General features: G+C 40.4%; 3 protein-coding genes and 1 gene segment (V, D, J or C); 1 reads left to right on the top strand and 3 right to left on the bottom strand.

The window, feature by feature from the left end:
- The window catches only part of LOC115427889 (tripartite motif-containing protein 35-like), a 30,753-nt gene extending 11,917 nt beyond the window's left edge, over positions 1 to 18,836 (bottom strand). The window contains exons 1-3 of one of the 3 annotated variants that reach the window (XM_030146620.1): positions 18,439 to 18,572; positions 16,772 to 18,179; positions 11,837 to 11,963 (exon numbers count right to left, since the gene is read on the bottom strand). In XM_030146620.1, the coding sequence (XP_030002480.1) occupies positions 16,780 to 18,174 (1,395 nt within the window). In that variant the 5' untranslated portion in view covers positions 18,175 to 18,179; positions 18,439 to 18,572 and the 3' untranslated portion in view covers positions 11,837 to 11,963; positions 16,772 to 16,779. Of the gene's footprint in view, positions 1 to 11,836; positions 11,964 to 16,471; positions 18,386 to 18,438; positions 18,590 to 18,825 lie in introns of those variants that run through there. The other 2 variants (XR_003936557.1, XM_030146619.1) reach the window with 2 other exon arrangements.
- Positions 1 to 19,517, bottom strand: part of LOC115427909 (Ig kappa chain V region Mem5-like) — a 96,556-nt gene that overhangs the window by 38,843 nt on the left and 38,196 nt on the right. The window contains 1 exon segment of the V gene segment in view: positions 16,471 to 16,477. Coding sequence covers positions 16,471 to 16,477 — 7 coding nt within the window.
- Positions 22 to 4,667, top strand: LOC115428769 (nuclear factor 7, brain-like). Its single transcript, XM_030147985.1, has 2 exons — positions 22 to 30; positions 2,935 to 4,667. Exons 1-2 carry the CDS (start codon positions 22 to 24, stop codon positions 4,213 to 4,215), a joined length of 1,290 nt encoding a protein of 429 aa, XP_030003845.1. The 3' UTR covers positions 4,216 to 4,667.
- On the bottom strand, positions 11,930 to 13,772 carry LOC115427892 (tripartite motif-containing protein 35-like). The gene is made up of 2 exons (XM_030146624.1): positions 13,616 to 13,772; positions 11,930 to 13,356 (listed from the first exon to the last, which is right to left on the bottom strand). The coding sequence occupies exon 2, from the start codon at positions 13,349 to 13,351 to the stop codon at positions 11,960 to 11,962; it is 1,392 nt and encodes a 463-aa protein (XP_030002484.1). The 5' UTR covers positions 13,352 to 13,356; positions 13,616 to 13,772; the 3' UTR covers positions 11,930 to 11,959.

Raw genomic sequence — 19,517 nt, 5'->3', positions numbered from 1 at the left:
TTATTAAAGATTAAACAACAGATGACGAAGGTATTGACAGGCAATGCAACATGTTGTAGATCCAACTTATGCAACATGTGTGTGTGTCCAGATGGAGTCTGTTATCGTACTGTAAACCACTCTATGAACGTCAGTTCAACACACTAGACTTATATTCTCATCAATCAGGAGTTATTACTGTGCTTTTGTTTGGTACTTATTTCTTGTACTCTTTGTGGTGTTTATTCGATGTCTTCTCTTTTTTTTGGACACTGAGTCTGTCTTTGGGTTTGACTGATTTGCAGGTGAGCGCTCTCTGGTCGTCTCACATGTGAATGTCAGATCTTTTTTCTGATCATACGCCTTCCCACAGAAGGAGCAGCTGTACGGTTTCACTTCAACGTGAACCAGCATGTGTCCCTGCAAACTGTACTTATAGTTAGACCTCTGGTGACACATGGTGCAGAAACAGGAATTCCTTGTCCGACTGTAACGTCTGTCCTTATCGACGCAGATTCTGATGCAAACATTTCTCCGAGTCTTTAAACCCGACTGAGATGCTGCATTCTCTGATAAACAGCTGAATCTTCCTGGAAAGTGGGCGTTTCTTCTTCTGGCTCTGATGGTAAAAGTCTATCTGCATCCCAGACCAGAACCATCTGAGCTGGTTCTGGTTGTGATTCTGGTCCTCCACAGACCTCCTCAGTCTTCACGGTGATGCCGTCCTCCATTTCTCACAGACAGAGGTGTGATTGGTCAGTCCAGAGGACAGTGTCCACTGCTCTAGAGTCCAGTGGCGGCTGCTTTACGCCGCTGCATCCCAGGCTTTTTCATTGACCTTGGTGATGTAAGGGTTGGATGCAGCTGCTCCACCCTGGAAACCCATTCCATGAAGCTCTCTGGACTGTTCTGGTCATCCTATCATAGTACCACGCTGGAATTCACTGAGCTCCTGAGAGTCGACCTGTTCTTTCACTAATGTTTGTAGAATCAGTCTGCATGTCTGGGTGATTGATTTTATTCACCTGTGGACATGGAAGTGATCTGAACTCCTTCATTCAGTGAGTTGGAGAGGTGTCCCAATACTTTAGGCCATGTGGTGTATATAATCCACATGTGGACCAGCTCCAGTAATTTGACAGTGATCACAAACGCCACAACTTCCTGGTAAAACGCTGCCCTCTGTTGGTTGAAAGACTTAATGACAGCTGCTTCTTCTTCTCTCATGGCACTGCAGCTGCCTTCACTTCCTGATCATTATTCACAGGCTGGAGGACAGTTTATTAGAGGTTTCATGGAGGTTCTGATGTGGTGACCTGCACAGATAAAACCGTGTTAAAGTTAATCATGAATCATCTCCCACATGTTGAACTGTGGAGTTAGTCCGGCTCACAGAATGTCCTCTGATGGAACAATGCTACCACTGGGTGAATATTCCAGTCTGTGTCTTCCTCTGGTCCCTTACCTGCATGCACGGTTCCATCTGCAGTATAATAGTGGTATGTGTCGCCTCCTGGTGTTTGACATTAGATGGTGATCCACAAGAAGCTGATGGTCTGCACAGATTCTGACATTGTTTGTGGCATTGTCTGTGTGAATGGGATTTTTTTTTTGTATTTGTGAACACTTTTAAATTAACCCTTTCATGCATACTGGTCACTCCAGTGGACAGTTATTCTCCAGCTGTTCTCTTGTATATTCATGTGTTTTGTTGTTTTAGTTCCTTATCAGCTGACACAGTGGACACTTATGCATCAGAGTTATGTCATGTTATGTTGCACTTATGCAACAGAGTTTTTTTTTTTAACAAAACTATATTTTTTTCTTTTTTTGCATATTATCTGAGTGAGTAATAACTAGTATTATCAAATGTTAAAATGTGAGAAAACACAGATTAGCAGCTTTAACCTCCTGAGACCCAGGAAAGTGAAATTTTTTGCTTTTTTCCATTAAACAATTGTCTTGATTAGAAACTACATAATGCAAAAGGTGGGTTGTTTTTTTTTTTTGTTTGTTTTTTTTCCGAGACATTTTTTAATTAATTTTTTTTTTTATGGAATGTTCTTTACAATAGACAGCATTTTTTAGGTTAAACTGTCAAACTTTTGTCCCCTACAGAGGATAAAAATGCATTGCTAGGTCTCAGGAGATGAAAAATGCTTTTATTTAATAGTTTTCACACAGTATGTCAGTAAATGCATGTTTCTGAGCTTCAAAAATTAAACAAACGGTGTCCAGCTGAGTGGACATTTTTGTAACTCCATGAAAAATAGGTTCATTAAAAAAAAAGAAAAATCAATCACATTGTTTTTTTAATGCCTAAAGAGGAATAAAAACACTCAGGAAAAAAATCTTGATTAAGGTTCTCATAATTCATACATGAAAGGGTTCATATTTTGCATATTATGATAAATTTACTGTTAAATACATGTCTGTGTAATGCTGGATATGTTAAAGTATGCATAGTTCTTAATAAACCCGATGTGTCCATTGTAATTCATACGACCACTCTGCAGGTTTTATCCTTTTTGTTTTGTTGCTACAGTTTAATACTTTCTACTTGAATAAAACCCAAAGACACAAAATGTGATGGTCTTCAGTCATAATGGAAGGAAACGTGTTAACATTTTTCAATCCTCTTCTCATGTGTTGAAAGAAGATAAGATAAAAAAGATACTCCAATTCCTGTTACACTTCCTGTCTTAACTCTATTAAAAACAAACAAACAAACAAAAAAATTCTGAGCTGCAACTGCTTTGTAAAGTTTTAACCAAGACCTATGTCCTGTTCATGTGACATTTTGTTTTGTTCCTTATGTGCAAATGCAATGACATGAGGTTCACTGAGGAAAAGTCAATGTATCATCAAAACTATTCCTCGACAGACATTTTTCTGTAAAGATACTGGAGAAGAGGTGTGTCTAAGCTCCGCCCCCTTACCTGATTCACCTGAGAGGAATTAGGAAACAGAGTTTGTTCCAGACGGGCGTCAGACACACAGACGGACAAACAAAGGATCAGATTCACCTTCAGACCAAACACAGTCCAACTACAGGAGAGAAAAGAGGAAAATCAGACAGATTCAGAGTCTGTCTGCAGTCTGCACTCAGAGAAACTCAAACTCTTCTGTCTGGATCATCAGCAGCCAGTTTGTCTCATCTGCAGAGACTCAAAAATACACAACGACCACAGATTCAGACCCATCGATGAAGCTGCTCAGGATCTCAGAGAGGAGCTCCAGAACTCCTTAAAACCCTTAAAGGACAAGTTAAAGTCTTTAAAGGAAGTGAAAGAGGAGTTTAATGGAACAGCAGAACACATTGAGGTCCAGGCCCGACACACACAGAGGCAGATTAAGGAGCAGTTTAAGAAGCTCCACCAGTTTCTCCAAGAGGAAGAGGAGTCCAGGATCAGAGCTCTGAGGGAGGAAGAGGAGCAGAAGAGTCAGAGGATGAAGGAGAAGATGGAGACTGTGAGCAGAGAGATAGCAGCTCTGTCACAAACAATCCGAGCCACAGAGGACGAGCTGAGAGCTGAACACGTCTCATTCCTGCACAAATACAAGGCTGCAGTGGAAAGAGTGCAGCAGCGCCTCCTGCTGGAGGATCCACAGCTGGGCTCAGGAGCTCTGATAGACCAGGCCAAACATCTGGGCAACCTGAGCTTCAACATCTGGAACAACATGAAGGACATGGTCTCCTACACTCCTCTGGTTCTGGACCCAAACTCTGCAGGTCCAAACCTCATCCTGTCTGAAGATCTGACTGAGGTGAGAGGAGGAGATGAACAGAAGCTTCCACAGAATCCAGAGAGGTTTATGAACATAGTCCTGGGCTCTGAGGGTTTTAACTCAGGGACTCACAGCTGGGAGGTCGACGTCACAGACAATAAGAGGTGGTCATTGGGTGTAAGAACAAAGTCTGAGCAGGAGGAGAAAGATGAGGATGAATGGTGGGAGATCATGTTCTTCAATGATAAATACTATATAACATCATCATCAGATGAACTCACTTTTCTCCCAGTTCATAAAGTGTTTCAGAGGATCAGAGTGAATCTGGACTTTGACAGAGGAACACTGTCCTTCTCTGATCCTGATACAAACACACACATTTACACCTACACACACACTTTCACTGGAAAAACACTGTTTCCATATATTTGCACTAGTAACTCAAACCCAGTGAAGATTTTTCCTTTGGAGGTCTGTGTGACAGTGAAACAGCTCAACTACAGATGAAGATGAGGAAATTAACTCTCTAAATGTACACAGTGATTGAAGTTGTGATTGTTCAGTGGATCAATAATGGACAGTCAGAGGAGAGTTTTACAGTTTCCACAATTCACTTTGGAAATGTTCTAAAGGGAAATGATGGATTTATGTTTTTTCTCTATTTAAATCAAACTCTTTGCTTTTGTTCGTTGGTTTTTATTGTGATTTGTGTGATTAAAGTTGGAGTTTTTTAGGACACAGTGAGACATTTGAAGTCATCATCTTAACTCCATGAACAGATAAACTGTCAAATACCAGATGTAAACATTGTTCTGTAACATGTGTCATAGTTTACAGCCGTTCTAGTGATATGTGGACAGATAATAACAGCCGCTGAATAAACTCCAAACTGAGTCTGATGTGTAAATGGGAAATATTCATGTCAATAAATTCATCAGAGACAATGAACACTGTCTGAGAACTGCTTTATTTCACATGTCATTACTTCTAAACTTTGTACAGTTGATTTACACTGAATGTGGTTCAGACCTTCATCTATATTGACTCCACAAATTTGTCTCATCAACCACTAAAATCCATTTAATCAGAATTTATTTTTACTATAAAACAGACTTTTCAGCATCTCTGACTGCACGTCTAATTAAACCACATTTACCAAAGTTGAACCAGACACACAACTGTTAAAAAGTCACTGAGTTTTCAACATTTTGACTTAAAACCAAGAGGCTCAGATCATAAATAGACCGATATCAACAACCACTGGTCTGATAATCACAGAAGTATAAAGACATGTTCATATAAGAATCTTAAACACACTCTGACAATCACAAATTTACAACAACCACAATAAATAATCTGAGCCCTGATGTATCAAGTTTATCATGTTTTTAAATATAATTATCCAAGTCCAACGATAAGTATTTTTGTTGTTGTTTTTTATTAACTCTGATTCATTCACTTACATTAGTTTTACAGACAAAGAAGTATTAGACCTGCACTGGTGATAGAAAAACATATTTAATGCTTTATTGTTTTGAAATAAGAAGAAAATCAATAAAACTAATAAGAATGACTAAAACATGCATAAATTAACCATATTTTCTGTGTGAAATCAGAAAAGTCTTCTAACGATATTATACAGTTTTAGTTTCAGTTGATGTTTTTAGAACTTTTCTCTTTTATCGTCCAGTTCAAGACAATTATTATTATACAAGTAATGAATATAAAATATTTAACATAAAACAGGATGAATCTAAGCGTTAGGTAGAGTCTTTGATCATCAGTGTTAATACTTTATCAGTTTTAACTGAGTTTTCAACATTTTGACTTAAAACCAAGAGGCTCAGATCATAAATAGACCAATATCAACAACCACTGGTCTGATAATCACAAAAGTATAAAGATATGTTCATATAAGAATCTAAAACACACTCTGAAAATCACAAATTTACAAAAACCACAATATATAATCTGAGCCCTGATTTATCCTGTTTATCACCTTTTGCAATGTATTTATCCAAGTCCAATGATCAGAATGTTTTTGTTGTTTTTTGATTAACTCAGATTCATTCACTTACATTAGTTTGACAGACAAAGAAGTATTAGACCTGCACTGGTGATAGAAAAACATAATTAATACTTACTATTTTAAGAAAACAGTTGAAAAAAACATTGGTCTACAAGTAAACAGCTTCCAAAATAAAAGTGGTTAAACTTTACCAAACTTGAGTCACTATTGTCGAAAAATTCAGTCCAAAGTGCTGGTTGGTGTTAGTTTCTAAGATACAATCTTCAGTCAAAATGGGAAATTTTGAGAATTAAGAGAGAATGAGTTTTATTCAAACAGAATGTTTGTCTCAGAGCTACAAGATCAACCTCAAAACAGTGTCTGCACATGACAATACATTCACTTCACTGGTTCTATCTAGAGATACATTTATAAATCCATTATATAAATGTACATTAACCAACATATATGTCCAATAATACACTGTTATATATCTTGAAAACATAAGATAAGCAGCACTTTTGGAATTAGTTTTCTGATTCATCTCATTAAAGTATGTGGGATTTAGCACATTTAATGTCTGAAGCAGATATTTTCTAAGACACAGTAGAGCAGTGTAATTAAACACGTCATAATTATCTAATATTACAGCTTTATTGTTTCAAAATGAGAAGTAAACCATAATAACTAATGTGAATGAACAAAACAAGCATGAAATTAACAATATTTTCCATCTGAAACAGTAAAAAGCCTCTAATATTATTATGCAGTTTGGATATGGGGCGGGTGTCCTGTCCCGGTGCATTGGGCCGACCAGGTGAACCAGTGTTTTCCATCACTGGTGGTCTTGCTCCAGCTGCTCTGCGTCCTCCATGGTAACTCCATGTTGTTGGAGGTCGCCTGCAATGACGTCGAGCCATCGGGTGCAGGACTTGCCTTGTGGTCGTTTCCAGTCTGCGGCCTTTGGGTCAAACTGAAGGATGGCTCTTGTTGGATGGTCAGGAGGGAGGCGGAGGACATGACCGAACCAGCGGGTGCGACGTTGCGCGGCCAGGCTGGATGCTTTGGGCTGGCGTGTGCGGGCTCCAAGCACCTGATTGGAAACCCGCCAGGTCCACCTGATGTTTTCGATGGTTCTGAGAGCCCTGCTATCAAAGCCATCTATTCTGGCAGCCAGAGTCTGGTTTAAGGGCCGTGTTTCCGAGCCATAGAGCAGGATGGAGAGGACGGCAGAGTTGTAGATCCGGAGCTTCGTCCTGCGTGAGATGGTCTGGTGCCGCCACAGTGGTTTCCAGAGAGACTGCAGAGCTGATGCTGCCAGGGCCCTTCTGCGGGTAATCTCTGGTTTTAGGTCCCCGTTGTCTGTCATCACCCCAGATACACAAAGCTCTTGACAGGTTCTACAATGTCATTACCAAGCTGCAAGGGAGGTGGATCTGGCCCATCACCGACATGCATGAGCTTGGTTTTTGTCCAGTTCACTTGGAGGCCAAGCTTCTGTACCTCTTCACTGTATCTGCCCAGAGCATCTGTCAGCTGACTGTAGGATGTGCTGAGCAGGATGGTGTCAGCAGCGTACTCCAGGTCCTGGCATTAATGAAGTCAAATAAAATGACATTCACCAGCATTAAAGAAAATATACACAGCAGAAGAGTGCAAATGTGGATTCATTTATTTGTCGGACCTGATGGAACGCATTAGTCAGAACTAGATCTGTGGAGGAGCTCTTGGTGCCCCGGTTCATCCCCCACCCCCATAGCTTTCCACCTGGACCTGATGGAAAGCTGTCCGGGGGTGGGGGGTGAACCGGGACACCAAGACGCATATTTTCTTTAATGCTGGTGAATGTCATTTTATTTGACTTCATTAATGCCAACTCCCATCACCGCGTCGTGGTGCCGGGCTACAGGCTCCGAGCGCCGCTGTTCTGTCGAGTTGAGCTGCTCCGTCCACCCGCTCCAGTCCGGCTTACACACCGGGGAGCGGATAGCTGTCTGCCTGGACCTGATGGAAAATTATTGGGGGGGGGCGAACCGGTTCACCAAGCCGCTCCTCCATGGATCTAGTTCTGACTAATGCTTTCCATCAGGTCCGACAAATAAATGAATCCACATTTGCACTCTTCTGCTGTGTATATTTTCTTTAATGCTGGTGAATGTCATTTTATTTGACTTCATTAATGCCAACTCCCATCACCGCGGTCGTGCCCTGTCAGGAAGCAGGGCTACAGGCTCCGAGCGCCGGTGTGGTTGAAGGGCTTGATCCGTGCACGAAGCGGGGCTTGGTTCTGATTTCTGTGAATGAAACTAGTTCCATGATCCGTAATCGGAACCGGTTACGAGAACGGAAACAACTTCACGCTCCCCCGAGAGGCTTTCAGCAGCACAGATAGAAGGAGCTCCTGCCTGGACCAGGGACCACTGTCCCACTGACAGAGAAACACAGACACATTTGAGTTTTTTTCAGAAAACAGTATCTCGTAAACTCAGAAAAACAGAGCTTTTTTTTTTTTTCCCCGGAAAACAGTATCTCGTAAACTCAGAAAAACAAAGCTTTTTTTTTTTTTTTTTTTTTTTCGGAAAACAGTATCTCGTAAACTCAGAAAAACAGAGCTTTTTTTTTTTTTTTTTCAGGAAACAGTATCTCATAAACTCAGAAAAACAGCGCCGATTTTTTTTTAAACTTATTTTTTCTCGTAATTATGAGATAATTATCTCATTAATTCAGAAAAACAGAGCCGAAATTTTTTTTTTTTTTGTGAATGCAATACGCTTCCGTAGTTTTCTCTGCAGTTAAAGTTTAGAAAAACTCATGTACGCACTAAGTGTGCTCTACTACCTTTGTGCTTTGGGAAATGTTCGTCTTTGTAAGTGTATATGTCCGTAAACAATATGAAGTTGTAGATGTTGGTTGTGTAATCCCTTGAATCTGTTCTTTCACCGTGTAATGAAGCTAACGTGTATGCTATTAGCTATTCAAGCTAACGATGTGAGGGTCACACAAGTCAAGTACAGGAGAACCTCCAAAGCACAAAACAAAGCCTTGTTTGGACTCTACTTTAGTTTTGTTAGCTGGCTGTCTATCTGCACAGTCAGGTGTTGTGAGAACAGCACATTTATCACAGGGTCAGTCTTTTATTGACTCTATGATAAATATTCACATCACAACATTGGATGGAAATGTGTAGAAACTCACATTTTGTGTCGTCACAGTTGATCAGACTGATCTTCATAAACACTGAGTCTGAAACAGTGTGTGTTTAAAACTGATAAAGTATTAACACTGATGATAATACGCTCTACCTAACGCCTAGATTCATCCTGTTTTATGTTAAATATTTTACATTCATTACTTGTATTGTACTGGGCGATACTTGTCTTGAACTGGGCGATGAAAAGGAAAAGTTCTAAAAACATCAACTGAAATCAAAACTGTATAATATTGTTAGAAGACTTTTCTGATTTCACACAGAAAATATGGTTAATTTATGCATGTTTTAGTCATTCTTATTAGTTTTATTGATTTTCTTCTTATTTCAAAACAATAAAGCTGCAATCTCAAATAATCATGACTTGTTTAATAATATTTCAATAACTTTTCTTGAAATAGTCAGTATTAAATATGTTTTTCTATCACCAGTGCAGGTCTAATACTTCTTTGTCAGTCAAACTAATGTAAGTGAATGAATCAGAGTTAATAAAAAACAACAAAAAAATACTTATTGTTGGACTTGGATAAAAATATTGAAAAAGGTGATAAAAAGGATAAATCAGGGCTCAGATTATATATTGTGGTTGTAAATGTGTGATTTTCAGAGCTTGTTTTAGATTCTTATATGAACATATCTTTATACTTTTGTGATTATCAGACCAGTGGTTGTTGATATCGGTCTATTTATGATCTGAGCCTCTTGGTTTTAAGTCAAAATGTTGAAAATTCAGTGACTTTTTAACAGTTGTGTGTCTGGTTCAACTTTGTTAAATGTGGTTTAATTAGACGTGCAGTCGGAGATGCTGAAAAGTCTGTTTTGTAGTAAATTAAATTCTAATTAAATGGATTTTAGTGGTTGATGAGACAAATTTGTGGAGGCAATATAGATGAAGGTCTGAACCACATTCAGTGTAAATCAACTGTACAAAGTTTAGAAGTAATGACGTGAAATAAAGCAGTTCTCAGACAGAGTGTTCATTGTCTCTGATGAATTTATTGACATGAATATTTCCCATTTACACATCAGACTCAGTTTGGAGTTTATTCAGCGGCTGTTATTATCTGTCCACATATCACTAGAACGGCTGTAAACTATGACACATGTTACAGAACAATGTTTACATCTGGTATTTGACAGTTTATCTGTTCATTGAGTTCAAGATGAAGACTTCAAATGTCTCACTGTCCAAAAAAACTCCAATTGTAATCACAGAAATCACAATAAAAACCAACAAACAAAAGCAAAAAGTTTGACTTAAATAGAGAAAAAACATAACTCCATCATTTCCCTTTAGGACATTTCCATAGTGAACTAATGACAACCTGGATTTAAAAAACAGCAAACTCATCAAAATAAAACATAAATCCACATGCAAACAAAACAGTTGGAACATTTCATACCTGAGACATTATTTCAATGACAAAGGCTGCTGTGAATTTGTGTCTGTTTCAGGTTCATTAAAGCTGCTGTGAGTATGTGCTCGTGTTCCTTTTCTTCAGTGGTTTTGTTTTACCATGTGTTTTTAGGGTCAAAACAGGAGGAAGAACAGAAAAAGAAAGAGAGGAATTGAAGTTTGACAGGTTTGGACTAAATAAACCACTCAGAATGTACATCAGTTTAGGATGTTGAACATGAAGTGTGAACTGGAACACACTGAACAACAAGTATTTGGATTTGGGCCCAGTAGTTTTTGTTTTGGACTCTATTTTTTCTAAATCAGTTCAGCTGCTTTTATTGCACCTGGGTGAACTCAAAACAACAGTTACACAGAAAACCTCAAAAAAAATCACAGTAAAACCACAAGGAAAATGGTTAAAAAAAACAAAACAAAAACTCAAACCATCTATTTTTGATGCCAGTCAGTCTCACTGACTGTTCTGTGTTTAGCCCCCATTACACAGGTGGTGGGGGGTGCACTGAGCATGCTGTGGTGGAAAAATTTACTTTTTATATTTTATACTCTTTATATTTTATACTGTTAGTACATCTTCTTTTAATGCTGAGTCATTATTCATTATGTGTGATGTTTACCACTCTGTAACACCCCCAACCCAGGAACGGAGTTCTTGCCTTGAGTTAAAACCCAAACACCTAAATGTCTGAATGTGTAGATAGAGGATGGCGCCTGCACTCCAGATTGGATCCAAGCAAGGTTAGAGTGGAGAGGTCATCATGACCTCTTCACAGAGCAGAGAAGGAGTAGTATGGGGTGGTACGATGTACGTAAGGAATGACATCATAGTTTGAGGGGGTTGGATTTGTTTCTATATAATCTTTAGTTTTCTCTTGTTTAAGCAGACTTCACTTACAGAGTTTCTCTGTGATTGACTTCTCAATAAATGCATTTATTTATTTTAACTCTAACTTTCTCTCCTCCTCTTTTTGTGTGGGTTATCAGTTGAACATTTCCATAACAGATTGGCGTTGTCGGCAGGATTCCATGTGTGCTGTCGGGCGGGGAACGGAGGTTGGTGGACTGATCATCCTACGGGCCAAAAAGCGGCTGTAGCCCCGTGGTAAAACGACACCGCAGACGGGGGACCGGCCCCGAGCCCCGCCCGTCTCACCACTGGAATCAGAACTGAGTTCAACGCCACACACGGTGAGAAAGTTACAGTTTGGGGTGTTGGGGCTTTTACTCTCTGTGTTCCAAACTCACGTCACTGGTGACCACTGTAACAGTGGTATACAATTCAGGTTCAGATGTCTACACAAAACACAAGGTCTATTCTATCGGCACGTTTTGAAATGTTTCCTACTGAGCAAAGGGTTGAATTTTTAGGAATATTTAAATTAAATCATACATTCAGAATGCTCACCACAGACACGTCAGGGGTTAAAGGGTTAAATAAGTGTGTCTAGTTTACTGATCAGCTCCACAGTGCAGCATTCTAAACACAAATAGACCTGTGGAAACTGTAAAACTCTCCTCTGACTGTCCATTATTGATCCACTGAACAATCACAACTTCAGTCACTGTGTACATTTATATTCTGTTGTTATTCAAGAAAATAGACTTAACTTCTTCATCTTCATCTGTACTTGAGCTGTTTCACTGTCACACAGACCTTCAGAGGGAAAATCTTCACTGGGTTTGAGTTATGTGTCATGATATATGGAAACAGTGTTTTTCCAGTGAAAGTGTGTGTGTAGGTGTGAATGTGTGTGTTTGTATCAGGATCAGAGAAGGACAGTGTTCCTCTGTCAAAGTCCAGATTCACTCTGATCCTCTGCAACACTTCATGATCAGAGTGATCAGTACGTTCACCTGATGGTGATTTTATGTGGTATTTATCACTGAAGAAACCAATCCTCCAACTTTCACCCAGATCTTTCTTCCCCTGGTCAGACTTTGTTCTTACACCCATTGCCCAGGACTTATTGTCTGTGACGTCGACCTCCCAGCTGTGAGTCCCTGAGTTAAAACCCTCAGAGCCCAGGACTATGTTCATAAACCTCTCTGGATTCTGTGGAAGCTTCTGTTCATCTCCTCCTCTCACCTCAGTCAGATCTTCAGACAGGATGAGGTTTGAACCTGCAGAGTTTGGGTCCAGAACCAGAGGAGTGTAGGAGACCATGTCCTTCATGTTGTTCCAGATGTTGAAGCTCAAGTTGCCCAGATGTTTGGCCTGGTCTATCAGAGCTCCTGAGCCCAGCTGTGGATCCTCCAGCAGGGGGCGCTGCTGCACTCTTTCCACTGCAGCCTTGTATTTGTGCAGGAATGAGACGTGTTCAGCTCTCAGCTCGTCCTCTGTGGCTCGGATTGTTTGTGACAGAGCTGCTATCTCTCTGCTCACAGCCTCCATCTTCTCCTTCATCCTCTGACTCTTCTGCTCCTCTTCCTCCCTCAGTGCTCTGATCCTGGACTCCTCTTCCTCTTGGAGAAACTGGTGGAGCTTCTTAAACTGCTCCTTAATCTTCCTCTCTGTGTGTCGGGCCTGGACCTCAATGTGTTCTGCTGTTCCACCAAACTCCTCTTTCACTTCATTTAAAGACTTTAACTTGTCCTTTAAGGGTTTTAAGGAGTTCTGGAGCTCCTCTCTGAGACCCTGAGTGGCTTCATCGATGGGTCTGAATCTGTGGCCGTTGTGTATTTTTGAGGTTTGACAGATGACACAAACTGGCTGCTGATGATCCAGACAGAAGAGTTTGAGTTTCTCTGAGTGCAGACTGCAGACAGACTCTGAATCTGTCTGATTTCTCTGTTGTAAGAACGACTCACAGACATTCCTTAAGGCCAGGTTACAGGGTGGTCGTTTTAAGCATCTTCTCTTACAAACTGGACACTCCCTGATGGGTTTCTCTGTCCACCAGTTCTGCAGACAGACTTTACAGAAGCTGTGGCTGCAGGACAGAACAACAGGATCTCTGTAGACGTCCTGGCAGACTGGACAGCAGTAATCTTCCTCTGATCTGGAAGCCATTTAGTCTGAGAATGAAGATGAAAACACAGGTTCAGTCAGTCAGGGCTCCTCCCTCATCAAGGTTCAACTTTATGTTCACTGTCCCACTCAGGGAAATGTGTTCCACAACAAATGTTCACCAGTTTGACAAAGTACAGAAAATACAACAGTACCAACAGTAAATGACTGATCTAGAACCTGGAAATCCAGACCCAGTACAAATGTGTCTCTGCTCCGTTTGACTCAGTTTCACTTTCACTTTGACTGGTGTTGTTGTAAACTCACATTCAGTGTGTTGAATGTCAGCAGGTCGAAGCAGCCGTGTCTGATTTTCCTCTTTTCTCTCCTGTAGTTGGACTGTGTTTGGTCTGAAAATGAATCTGATGGTTTGTTTGTCCGTCTGTGTGTCTGACGCCCTTCTGGAACAAACTCTGTTTCCTGCTCTTTCTCAGCTGAGTCACATAAAGGGGCGGAGCTTAGACACACTGAGACAACTTGGTTAAGTTTCACCAAATACTACAATGTTCTTTACCAATAAGTGATGTTGTCGCTCAGTCTGGGAAAAAAGTCTTTTTCTATGGAATTTGTTTGAATGTATAACCAGAGTTTGATTCATAAAGTTGAAAAAGAAAGAAAAAGTTTCACCAAATACACACACACAGTAACATGCCTGCTCGCTGCCGTATCCACCCTGGAAGTCGTCACCCCGTCAGTGTCGTCACCCCATTCGCTCGCAGTTTTTAACACCCCCCCACATCCACATTCCACAGTCATGTCAGCACAGAACGAAGAGTGGAGGAAGTGATGGAGCCACTGCTCATAGACCCGACTCAGTACGGCAGTTTAACCCACTACTACGACCCCTGAATCCTCCATATCGCTTCCAAACTACATTAATCTCTGCTGGTTCATCCCATCCATTCATTCATTCATCCATTCATTCATTCATTCATCCATTCATTCATTCATTCATTCATTCCACTGCAGCACAAACCAGGCATCCTCTCATACCAGACCACCAGCAGCCAAAACCCGGACTGGATTCACACTGACTGGACTGGACTGTCTGACTGACCGACTGACTAACTGACAGAGCAGTGAAGACAGGACGTGAGTAAACTCGTTTTTTCGTTTCTGTAAAGCCCTGAAATTGAACTTTTCGCTTGTTTCTTTTATTTATTTATTTATTTATTTAGTGGATGAACTGAATTGTTTATTTTTTATTCTTAGAAACTGTGGAAAACCCGGAGCAGAATTTTTTGTTCAAACGTACAGAAGTGGGTTTTTTTTGTTTGTTTTGTTTTTGTGTTTTTTCCTTCTAAAAGACTGATAAAAACATAAAGTGGAAATTTGGTGTTTGATTTTGCTTGGTTGGTGATTTATTTATTTATTTATTTTTTTAAAGTTTGGATTTGGGGGGGCATTAATTATTCAATACATGATTTTGAATTTTAGTTGGTTTAAATGTGTGAATTCTTTTCTTGTCATTTAATGTGTAGGGTGTTAATTTAGACTTGAATCCTTTGTGTGGTTTGAGGTACAATAGACGAAAACTAAATAACAAAAAAAAAAAACATAAACTCAAGCATATACAAAAGATGGAACCAAACCGACAAACTGACTTCACATCTTAAATGCCAGGAGAGCGATCTGGCTGGCACCCCTTAAAAATCAATATAACAAAATAATATAAAATTAATCAATTAAAGCATTGAACTGAAATTGTCACAACACCTCTTCTCCAGTAACTTTTCAAAATACTTTCTGCTGATTAATAGTTTTGATGATAGGTTGACTTTTCCTCAGTGAACCTCATGTCATTGCATTTGCACATAATGAACAAAACAAAACGTCACATGAACAGGACATAGGTCTTTGTTAAAACTTTTAAAGTAGTAGCAGCTCAGAGGTTGTTGGCTTTTTTTTTTTTAATTATTATTTTTAATTAAGTAAAGACAGGAAATGTAAAATGTTTTCAGTTTGTAAAGTGTTATTCCACAAATATATTAGTTTGTGTCTGTTTATCCAATACATTTATAAATGTTCCTGTAAGGAAGGCTCAGCCCTTCACTAGGGTAGTCACGTGAGATCACGTTCATGATCTCGCGTTATTCCATTTTCATTTCCTGTTTGGCTGATGTGAAGCACACTTAGCATGTAGTTGAGCGATTCATCTAAGTATAAGTCCTTTCTCAGTTCCTTTTTCACCTTTTACCGCCGATGTGCTGAATACTAAGTTAATGAAAAAGTAAGTGCATGTTGTGTGTGTTCATAACATACAGTCAATATAGGTCTAGTTTCTGTGTGTGATTCCGTTAGCCTCGTTAGCCTATTAGCTTAGAGCCGCGGCCCGGTCATTAATATGCGTAGTTGGGAGCTCGTTAATGATCATTAACATATTATAGAATCATCTAGTGTTGTAATGGTTGTTATTCATTGTTGTGTTGTTGCGGGAATGGGTACAAGGTTGTAGGTCGTGTGTATGTGTTCACCATGTTCGTTTATTGAAGGCCACTGGATGGCGCCATTGTATTACCTATGTCAAGTGAGTTCTGGGTTTAGTTTACATGTTCTATGTAGACAATGAAACTAAGGTTTATGTGTTTGGGTCTTTATTTTATTTATTATAGTTGAAAACTGTAATGGTTTGAATTTAATGCCTGTTATTGGTTTGTTGTTTCAGACTAAATGAATATATATATGAATCTCCATCTGTATAAGAACATCAAGTAAAGGCTGCTGACAGATGGATTGGAGTCTAGTCTCTTCCTCACCTGCGTTCTGACCATCGCACCATCATGTTTACAGTTTCCCCCTGAACAAATTAGCCCCGACTAGCACCTCCCTAACAGTTCCAGTTTAAAGAACTTGTAAAGTGAATGTATTGTAATGTACAGACAGTGTTTTGCTCTGATGTCAATCAACTGTACAAAGTTTGGAAGTAATGACATGAAATAAAGCAGTTCTCAGACAGAGTGTTCATTGTCTTTGATGAATTTATTGACATGAATATTTCCCATTTACACATCAGACTCAGTTTGGAGTTTATTCAGTGGCTGTTATTATCTGTCCACATATCACTAGAACAGCTGTAAACTATGACACATGTTACAGAACAATGTTTACATCTGGTATTTGACAGTTTATCTGTTCGAGTTCAAGGTGAAGACTTCAAATGTCTCACTTTGTCCTAAAAAACTCCAACTGGAATCACACAAATCACAATAAAAACCAACAAACAAAAGCAAAGAGTTTGACTAAAATAGAGAAAAACCATGACTCCATTTCCTTTCAGGACATTTCCAAAGTGAATTGTGGAAACTGTAAAACTCTCCTCTGACTGTCCATTATTGATCCACTGAACAATCACAACTTCAGTCACTGTGTACATTTATATTCTGTTGTTATTCAAGACAAAAGTCTTAACTTCATCATCTTCACCTTCATCTCTAATTGAGCTGTTTCACTGTCACACAGACCTTCAGAGGCAAAATCTTCACTGGGTTTGAGTAACCAGTGTAAATATATGGAAACAGTGTTTTTCCAGTGAAAGTGTGTGTGTAGGTGTAAATGTGTGTGTTTGTATCAGGATCAGAGAAGGACAGTGTTCCTCTGTCAAAGTCCAGATTCGCTCTGATCCTCTCAAACATTTTATGAACTGGGAGAAAAGTGGGTTCACCTGATGATGATGATGTTATACAGTATTTATCACTGAAGAATGTGATCCCCCACCTTTCATCCTGATCTTTCTTCCCCTGGTCAGACTTTGTTCTTACACCCAATCTCCACCTCATATTGTCTGTGACATTGAACTCCCAGCTGTGAGTCCCAGAGTTAAAACCCTCAGAGCCCAGGACCCAGAAATATTCAAACCTCTCTGGATTCTGTGGAAGCTTCTGTTCTTCTCCTTCCCTCACCTCAGTCAGATCTTCTGACAGGATGAGGTTTGGACCTGCAGAGTTTGGGTCCAGAACCAGAGGAGTGTAGGAGACCATGTCCTTCATGTTGTTCCAGATGTTGAAGCTCAGGTTTCCCAGATGTTTGGCCTGGTCTATCAGAGCTCCTGAGCCCAGCTGTGGATCCTCCAGCAGGGGGCGCTGCTGCACTCTTTCCACTGCAGCCTTGTATTTGTGCAGGAATGAGACGTGTTCAGCTCTCAGCTCGTCCTCTGTGGCTCGGATTGTTTGTGACAGAGCTGCTATCTCTCTGCTCACAGCCTCCATCTTCTCCTTCATCCTCTGACTCTTCTGCTCCTCTTCCTCCCTCAGAGCTCTGATCCTGGACTCCTCTTCCTCTTGGAGAAACTGGTGGAGCTTCTTAAACTGCTCCTTAATCTGCCTCTCTGTGTGTCGGGCCTGGACCTCAATGTGTTCTGCTGTTCCACCAAACTCCTCTTTCACTTCATTTAAAGACTGTAACTTGTCCTTTAAGGGTTTTAAGGAGTTCTGGAGCTCCTCTCTGAGATCCTGAGCAGCTTCATCGATGGGTCTGAATCTGTGGTCGTTGTGTATTTTTGAGTCTCTGCAGATGAGACAAACTGGCTCCTGATGATCCAGACAGAAGAGTTTGAGTTTCTCTAAGTGCAGACTGCAGACAGACTCTGAATTTGTCTGATTTCTCTGTTGTAAGAACGACTCACAGAGATTCTTTAAGGCCAGATTACGAGGTGGATCACTGTGTAACGATAGTGTCTTACAAACTGGACACTCCCTGATCCGTTTCTCTTTCCACCAGTTCTTCAGACAGACTTTACAGAAGCTGTGGCTGCAGGACAGAACAACAGGATCTCTGTAGACATCCTGGCAGACTGGACAGCAGTAATCTTCCTCTGATCTGGAAGCCATTTAGTCTGAGAATGAAGATGAAAACACAGGTTCAGTCAGTCAGGGCTCCTCCCTCATCAAGGTTCAACTTTATGTTCACTGTCCCACTCAGGGAAATGTGTTCCACAACAAATGTTCACAAGTTTGACAAAGTACAGAAAATACAACAGTACCAACAGTAAATGACTGATCTAGAACCTGGAAATCCAGACCCAGTACAAATGTGTCTCTGCTCCGTTTGACTCAGTTTTCCTTTCTCTTTGACTGGTGTTGTTGTAAACTCACATTCAGTGTGTTGAATGTCAGCAGTTCGAAGCAGCCGTGTCTGATTTTCCTCTTTTCTCTCCTGTAGTTGGACTGTGTTTGGTCTGAAAGTGAATCTGATGGTTTGTTTGTCCGTCTGCTTGTATGATGCCCGTCTGGAACAAACTCTGTTTCCTAATTCCTTGCAGGTGAGTCAGGTAAGGGGGCGGAGCTTAGACACACTGAACACTTGGTTAAGTTTCACCAAATACTGCAATGTTCTTTACCAATAAGTGATGTTGTTGCTCAGTCTGAGAAAAAAGTCTTTTTTCTATGGAATTTGTTTGAATGTATAACCAGAGTTTGATTCATAAAGTTGAAAAAGAAAAAAAAAAGTTTCACCAAATACACACACACACACACACACACACACAGTAACATGCCTGGTCGCTGCCGTATCCACCCAGGAAGTCGTCATCACGTCAGTGTCGTCACCCCATTCGCACGCAGGTTGCGTCAGTTTTTAACCCCCCCCCCCCCCCAAATCCACATTCCACAGTCGTGTCAGCACAGAACGAAGAGTGGAGGAAGTGATGGAGCCACTGCTCATAGACCCGACTCAGTACGGCAGTTTAACCCACTACTACGACCCCTTAATCCTCCATATCGCTTACAAACTACATTCACCTCCGCTGGTTCATCCCATCCATCCATTCATTCATTCATTTATTTATTCATTCATTCATTCCACTGCAGCAGAAACCAGGCATCCTCTCATACCAGACCACCAGCAGCCAAAACCCGGACCGGATTCACACTGACTGGACTGGACTGACTAGTAAAGAGTGGGTCTTAATCTATGGTCGTTGTGTATTTTTGACATTTGACAGATGACACAAACTGGCTGCTGATGATCCAGACAGAAGAGTTTGAGTTTCTCTGAGTGCAGACTGCAGACAGACTCTGAATCTGTCTGATTTCTCTGTTGTAAGAACGACTCACAGACATTCTTTAAAGCCAGGTCACGAGGTGGATCACTCTGTAACGATAGTGTCTTTACAAACTGGACACTCCCTGATGGGTTTGTCTTTCCACCAGTTCTGCAGACAGACTTTACAGAA

The sequence above is a fragment of the Sphaeramia orbicularis genome, chromosome 11 (genome assembly GCF_902148855.1).
Source record: "Sphaeramia orbicularis chromosome 11, fSphaOr1.1, whole genome shotgun sequence".
Taxonomy (NCBI): Eukaryota; Metazoa; Chordata; class Actinopteri; order Kurtiformes; family Apogonidae; genus Sphaeramia; species Sphaeramia orbicularis.
Note: the sequence above shows the minus strand (reverse complement) of the source record. Positions and strands in the feature narration are given on the sequence as shown.